This window comes from Aphelocoma coerulescens, chromosome 5, assembly GCF_041296385.1.
Source record: "Aphelocoma coerulescens isolate FSJ_1873_10779 chromosome 5, UR_Acoe_1.0, whole genome shotgun sequence".
Classification (NCBI taxonomy): Eukaryota; Metazoa; Chordata; class Aves; order Passeriformes; family Corvidae; genus Aphelocoma; species Aphelocoma coerulescens.
Window position 1 is genome coordinate 14,081,421 of NC_091019.1, and position 7,327 is coordinate 14,088,747.

Below are 7,327 nucleotides of genomic sequence, written 5' to 3' on the forward strand. Positions count from 1 at the left end.
ACTTCAAGAGTGGACCCTCGAGAGCAGCTGCGGGAAAAGCTGCAAGTCGGGGGAAGGGACTCGCGGAGAGACTCCTCTTCCTAAATGGACTGAACAATATTTGGAAGTGGGCGGCTGTCTCGTTGTGATCATGTTTTCATAGCACTAGCAAGAAGAGACTTCTCTTCCTAAATGGACTGAACAAGGTTATTATGGAAGTGGTAAACAGACTGAACATCTTAAGGGTTGTCTTTTTACATTGTCAGTGGGAGAAGGGAGGAAGGTGGGGGGAGGAGGAGAGTTCTGAAGGTGGTATAATTATTTTTTTCATTTTTTTAGGTCTGTTAATAAACTTCTTTATATTCTTTCAAGTTTGGTGCCTGCTTTGCGTTTCTCCTAATTCTTATCTCAAAGAAGATAAACAGTAATGAGCATTTTGGGCCATACTACTACAATATGTCATCACAGAGGTGTTACCAAGCTCTCTCATTGGCCCAGTTTTGGCCAGCAGCATGTCCATCTTCAGAGCCATCAGCCGTTGGCTCTGCCAGACATGGTGGAAACTTGCAGGAGCTTCTCACAGGAGCCCCCTCTGTGGCCCTCCCTGCTACCACAAACCAGGCCATGCAAAACCAATACAAAACGCAAACTGTCTGGAGACTGAGTTCCAGGGCTGGGACCTCACTGCGGGGCTGGCACCTCCATCCCGGGTACATCAGCCATCCCTCGGGGACGTGGGGCAGGAACTGGAAGCACAGAAGCATCCCTGGGCACGGTGGGCTAAAGGGGAAGGGCACAGGGAGATTGCTGGGCTTGGCCGTGGCAGGGCCCTCAGCCCAGGCTCCGCAGCGGGCAGGCGGGATGCTGCAGCTGCTGGCAGAGCTGCAGGATGCCGTGGGCTCCCAGCTCGTTGTCCCTCAGGTCCAGGCAGGTGAGACGGGGCCCCTGCAGCAGCCGCGTGGCCAGGGCTGGGCACAGCAGGCGCCCGAGAGCCGGCAGCTGCCCAGCCTGTGGGGCCGAGGGAAACAGGGAAGGAGGGCTTTGGCTTCGGCTCGGTGAGCTGCTGCAGGTGAAAAGGGCGCAGCAGTGGCTGAGGTCCTCGCAGCAGCAGGGGCTGGTGAGGCGAGAATGCCGCAGCCCAACGGGAAGCCTCGGGAAAGACCCTCAGAGCCGACCGAGGGCCCCCAGAGGTATCCGTGGGCCCGGAGAGCTCCTGTCCCCTCTGCCCGGGGCAGCAGGCACCCAGCCGCACACCGGCCTCCGGTTCGGGTGCCCGCAGCCACCGGCCCCGCTTTGGGCTCCGTGCCGTGCGTGCGTCTCTCAGCGGAGCAGGTCCGGGCCACTGCCCGGTGCCGCAGTGCCCGGCAGCGCGGAGGGACGGGGCAGGGCAGCTCCTCCCGCCGCCGCGCAGCGAGGGATTCCTGGGGTGCCGGTGGATGGGGAGCAGCTGCAGTTCCAGCTGCTCGGTTTGCTGTGCGTGGGAAGTGCCGGAACTCTGCATAGCAAAGGGCCCGGGAAACCGTGGCCCCGGCCAGGTGAGGGACAGTGAGAGACACAGCAGGAGACGAGGATGAGGAGGAAGAGAGACTTCAGTGTGGACTTTGGTGTGCTTGGAACAGGAGGGGGGTCACATCTCAGGGACCCTCTCTGGAGGCACCAGCTCGGGCTGTTTCTGTGTTCCTGCGCCAGCAGGAAGTGGATTTATCGAGGGAGACACCTGCGACCGTGGCATGGGAAACCTGGGGTGGGAGCGGTGAGGAAGCGAGGTCTGGTGTGGGTTTCTGGGGAGCCAGCGGGGCCAGCGCGGGTCGCTGGGGCCGCGGCTGTGAAGGGGCGGCGGCGCCAGCAGGGAGAGTGGATTGCTGCGCTGGGAGCGTGCTGACAGAGCCTGGTGAATGGTGAGACGGGGAAGTTTCCTGAAGCGCGCGGCCGCCGAGCTGCCGGGGGCCGGGGCGGCGGGGCAGGGGCAGCGCGGAGCCGCGGCGTTCTCGGTGGCAGCGCAGGTGTCGGGAGCCGCGTGCGGTCGATGCCGACGCCGGGAGCCGCCGGGGGGTAACCGCCTCCTTCCTGCGCTGGCGGCGAGGCGAGCGCGGGGCCGCAGCTGCGGCAGCAGCGCCATGTGCCAGCGCCGCCGCGAGGGCCCGGGGAGCCGGCAGCTGCCACCCCCGCGGGGGCTGCGGGCACGGCGGGAGGGGAGCACCCCAAGGACGGGGGCTTCGGGCTCTGCAGGTGCCGGGGCTGAGGGTGGTCGCAGTGCGGCTTTTGGTGGGATTTGGGGTGCAGCGTGTCCCCATCAGTGAGGATGGCTCTCGGCAGGCTCCGGCAGCGGGGTTGGAGGCACGGGGGGGTGCAGGAAGGGCCCCCGCAGGCCAGGTGCTGTGGGGGGGCTGTCTCCCCCCGGGGACATCCGGGTGGCAGCCCACTGTGGCGGGCTGTGTGACGCCAGAAGCGGAGGCGAGCCTCATATTTGGGCACGGAGCAGGTTATTGGAGGCCGCGGCCCCGCAGCCGGGAGATGAGGCGCTGATAAAGGGTGCCCTGGTGCTGCTGCTGCTGCCTCCGTTGGCTCGGGCGCTGCCGAGACATCCCCCGGCTGCGCTGGGCTCGGGGCCGGGGCCATGGGGCCGGCGGTGGCGCTGGGGCTGCTGGTGTGCGTGCGGCTGTGTGCGGGTGAGCGCCGGGCGGCGGGAGCGGGGCCCGCGGCGGTGGCGGGCCCGGCTCAGCACCCTCCGTGCCGCAGGCTCCGGGGAGCTGCGTCTGGTGGGCGGCGGCGGGCGCTGTGCCGGGCGCGTGGAGGTGAAGCACGGCGGTGAGTGGGGCTCCGTCTGCGTCTTCGACTTCGACTGGGAAGCCCGCTGGGCCATCGTGGTGTGCCGGCAGCTGGGCTGTGGCCGGGTGGCCACGGCGTCCCCGTACGCCCCGTTCGGGCAGGGCAGCGGGCGCATCTGGCTGCAGCCCTTCTTCTGCCGCGGCACCGAGGAGGCGCTGGAGCAGTGTCCGCACTTCGGCTGGGGACAGCACTTCTGCGGCCACGAGTGGGATGTGGGGGTGACCTGCAGAGGTGAGGGGACGCGCTGGCCGTGCCGGGGCTGCCACCTTGTGCTTGAGCATCCCCGGCAGGGCTGAGCCGAGCCGGTGTCCCGGTGCAGATGCCGTGGAGCTGAGGCTGGCGGGCGGCGGCAGTCCCTGCGCCGGGAGGGTGGAAGTGAAGCTTCGGGGACGCTGGGGCTCGGTGGGAGATGACTTCTGGGACATGGAGGACGCCGAGGTGGTGTGCCAGCATCTGGGCTGTGGCTCGGCTGCCGGTGCCTACTTTGCCGTGGAGAGCTTTGGTGCAGGGGATGGGCCCGTCAGTCTGGCCAGGGTGGACTGCAAAGGAAATGAGTCCACTCTCTGGGACTGCGAGATCCGTGGCTGGGGACCCTATGGCAGCATCCATACCTTCGACACTGCTGTTACTTGCCAAGGTAGGAGCCGGACTGGGGGGGGGAGATGAGGCACCTCATGCACGTCCCTGGACACTGATCCTGCACTTCTCCGTCAGGATTTTCCCGGCTGGTCGGAGGTGATGGAGCCTGTGCCGGGCGGCTGGAGGTACGGCAGGGCCGGGCCTGGGTGGGTGTCTGCGAGGATCAGGTGGACATGAAGGTGGCGCAGGTGGTTTGCCGGGAGCTGGGCTGTGGAGCGGCGCTCTCCATCCCCGGCAGCGAGCGATTTGGGGCAGGATCGGGGCCGCTCTGGGGCGGGGGCTTCCAGTGCAATGGCACCGAGCCCCTCCTCAGCGCCTGTGCCCGGCATCCGCCCCACAGCCAGGGCTGCAGCACGGGCCCTGCCAGCGTCATCTGCTCCCGTAAGTGCCGGGGACACCGGGGGCTGTTGGGGTCCCTGCAGCATCGCCCCCCTCAACGCCCTTTCTGCCACAGCCTACACGGGCTTCCGGCTGGGCAACAGCAGCTCGGGATGCACCGGGCGGGTGGAGGTGGCAGTGAGGGGGACGTGGGGGTCCGTCTGCGCCAGCGAGTGGGAGCTGGCCGATGCCCACGTCCTGTGCCGCCACCTGGGCTGCGGCCGCGCCTTCACCGTGCCCCCGGGAGGCTCCTTTGGCAGCGGGGACGGGCCACTGCGGCCGGACGCCTTCGGCTGCAGCGGGAGCGAGCGGCACCCGGGCGAGTGCCCCGTGGCCGTGCTGGGGAAGCCCCCCTGTGCCCCCGGAAACGCCGCTGCCGTCAACTGCTCAGGTGTGTACGGCACCTGCGGGAGGTGCATTAGGGGCTTTCGGGACCCCCCAAGAACTGGGAGCAGAGGATGCAGGGATGTTTTGGAGTGAAGCATGGTCTGAGCCAGGTGCCACAGCCCCATGCTTCTGCTGGTGATTTTGCAGGAGTTGGTGGCTTTGTCGAGTCCCTGCGGCTGGTGGGGGGTCAGAGCTTGTGCGATGGGTGGCTGGAGGAGACCATAACCAGCCCGGCATGGCGCCGTGTGCCTGTGGAGCAGTGGAAGTCATGGGATGTCCACATGGTTTGCGCAGTGCTGGGCTGTGGTATTCCCAAGGACGTTTACACCTCCTTGGATCTGGGCATTTTTGCGGGCAGCACCAGCCTGGACATTTTGGACATGGGTTCTGCACTGACTAGCAGCGGTGAGAAGATGGATGAGGAGATGGACGATGTCTTAGGGACGAGTCTTGTACCAACAAGCAGCCATGAGAAGATGGGTGAGGAGCTGGAGAACATGGACGATGTCTCAGGGATGGACATTGCACCAACAAGCAGCCATGAGAAGATGGGTGAGAAGCTGGAGAACGTGGACGATGTCTCAGGGATGGGCCCTGCACCAATCACCAGGCCTGAGGAGTTGGTCATTGTCTGCTCAGGTGGGTGTTCCGAGAAGGGCTGGAGGTGGCGGTGCCCCAAGCAGCCACCCCAACCCGGTGCTTCGGTGCCCGCAGGCAGCCGGCGGGTGAGGCTGGTGGGGAGCTCTGGGCGCTGTGCCGGGCGCGTGGAGGTCTATTCCAGTGGCACATGGAGCGCCGTCTGCCAGGAAGGCTGGGATCTGCAGGACGCTGCTGTTGTCTGCCGGGAGCTGGGCTGTGGCACGGCGCTGGAGGCACCGAGCTCGGCACGCTTCGGTCCCGGCACGGGGCCGCTGTGGCCGTACATCCCTGACTGCTCCGGGACCGAGGAGTCTCTCTGGGAATGTGGGCGTTCGGAACAGCGCAAGTGCAGGCTTGGGGCAGGGGCCGTCTGCTCAGGTCAGTGCCGGGCACCCCAGATCGGGGTCCAGCAGAGCCCCCGGGGGGTTCCTGGCCGTGCCGTGACCGCCCTGCACCCCTTGCAGAGCAGCTCTCCGTGCGGCTGGCGGGCGGCCGCGGGCGCTGCCGCGGGTTCCTGGAGGTGTCCCACAACGGCACCTGGGGCCGCGTGTGCGCCAATGGCACCAGCCCCGGCACCGCCAACACCGTCTGCCAACAGCTGGGCTGTGGGGACCGGGGCTGGCTGTCGGCGTTCCCCGCCCAGCAGCCGGCCCCCGCCTGGCTGGCCTGGGTGGGCTGTGAGGACGGGGCCCGCTCGCTCTGGGGGTGCCCCTCGGCACCCTGGAATCTGCAGAGCTGCGGCCCAGGCGGGGACGCCCATGTGGCTTGTGAGGAGGACAGTGATGGCATCACTGAGACAGACACTACCCCCCATCCCGACGGTGCCACGAGCACAGGTAGCTCTGCCCGTGCCAGCACCCCCAACGCCAGGATGGCTGGGATCCCCCCCCGACTCACTTCTTGCCCGTGTCCCCCCACAGGTGTCCGTGGCAGCACAGCCGCAGCGGTGACCGTGGGGACTGTGCCTGTGCCAACTGTCCTGTGCGTGGTGCTGGGGACGCTGCTGTGCCTGGCCCTGGGCGCCCTGGCCGTGCTGCTGCGCCGTGCCCGCGCCTGGCGCCGAGGTGGGTCCAGGCGGGTGGGGGCTGGCACAGACCCGGTTTGGGGGTTCCGGGGCTCCCGCGCTGCGGAACGGCCCTGAAGGTGGGCAGGGGTGACCCCGGTGCCACCCACGGTGGCCAGGGCCCCAGGTAAACGCTGCATCTCGTTCCAGGCCCTGGCAGAGCTGCAGATGCCATTGCCAACGCTGTCTACGAGGAGCTGGACTACACCGCGATGCCGGAGTACCAGGAGGTGCCCAGTCGGCCAGGTGGGTGCAGCCCCTGTGGCCCAGCTCTGCCCGGAGAGGGGGCTCTGCCCCACAGCCCCATGGCAGCTCAGGGTCCCGGTGGCCCAGCAGTGGCTCCTCGCCAGGGGCTGGGGATGTCCCTCGGTCCCACGGCAGCCCCTCTGTGTGGTGTGAGGTTGTGTCACCCTCAGTGCCACTTGAGGCCGCACCCAAGTCCCTGTTTCTCCCCTGCAGGTTCCCTGTCAGAGGGGTCGGTGAAGAAGCTGCCCTATTACACCGGGGACAGCGCGGAGGGGAGTGACACCGAGGGAACCCCAGGTAAGGCCACAGGGCAGGAACCCAGTGGGGAGTGCTGGGGACATGGCACACACTCGGGCAGGGGAGCTGAGGGGACAAGTCCCCCTCTTGTTAGTGTGTAGCAAGCATGGCCTTTCCCTGTGGGACCCAAGGGCCACCAGCACATCCCGGGTGGCAAGGCCGTTGAGCATGGTACAGCCAGACCCCTGCCAGGGCCACTGGGTCACTGCCATGGACCCCTGTGCCTGTCCCAGAGCCCCCTGCCCGTCCCGAGCACGGAACCCCGGATGGCTACGACGATGCCCTGGGTGTGGCACAGGAGCCCCCTGCTCCCAGCACTGGGGACATCTCCGAGGGCGTGGCACAGAGGAGGTGGATCTGTGTCCTCCCCACAGGTAAGAGGGCTCCCAGCTGCCCTGTCCCCTCTGCAGAGGCACTCCATGGCAGGGTTTGGCTGTGGGGGTGGGCAGGGATCCGGCTGCAGATCCATGGGTGCTGCAGCCAGAGCCCAGGTGGGGCCTGTCAGGAGGGACACGGAGCCGTCTGCCCCCCTGCACCCTTCTGTGCTGTCCCCAAGGTGGGATCTACTCCCCTCCGAGTGCCCCAGGAGCCACCAGGACCCCCTTGGAACAGCCCCCGGTGCACACAGACTATGATGATGTCGGCAGCAGCGCCCTGGGGCCGTCGCCATGAGGATGCCACAGCCCTGGGGACACGTGTCTGGTGCTGTGGTGGGGCCCTGTCCCCAGGAAGGGGTGGCCCTGCCTACAGAGGTCACCCCTCCCTGTGCAGCAGTGCAGGAAAACAGCTCCTGAGTAGGGATTTTCTTGGATTTCTGTCTGAATTTCCCTTTTTTCCTATTAAAACACAAACTGGTCAGAGACTCATACC

The 7,327-nt window shown here is 66.7% G+C and overlaps 1 protein-coding gene across 1 annotated transcript; it reads left to right on the forward strand.

Moving 5' to 3' along the window:
- The first annotated feature begins 2,096 nt into the window (after positions 1-2,096).
- Positions 2,097-7,306, forward strand: LOC138111006 (scavenger receptor cysteine-rich type 1 protein M130-like). The gene is made up of 13 exons (XM_069016161.1): positions 2,097-2,208; positions 2,296-3,039; positions 3,128-3,445; positions 3,523-3,828; positions 3,902-4,216; positions 4,360-4,851; positions 4,927-5,229; positions 5,316-5,687; positions 5,772-5,915; positions 6,065-6,160; positions 6,374-6,457; positions 6,691-6,831; positions 7,014-7,306. The coding sequence occupies exons 1-13, from the start codon at positions 2,097-2,099 to the stop codon at positions 7,127-7,129; spliced, it is 3,543 nt and encodes a 1,180-aa protein (XP_068872262.1). The 3' UTR covers positions 7,130-7,306.
- Positions 7,307-7,327: the final 21 nt, after the last annotated feature.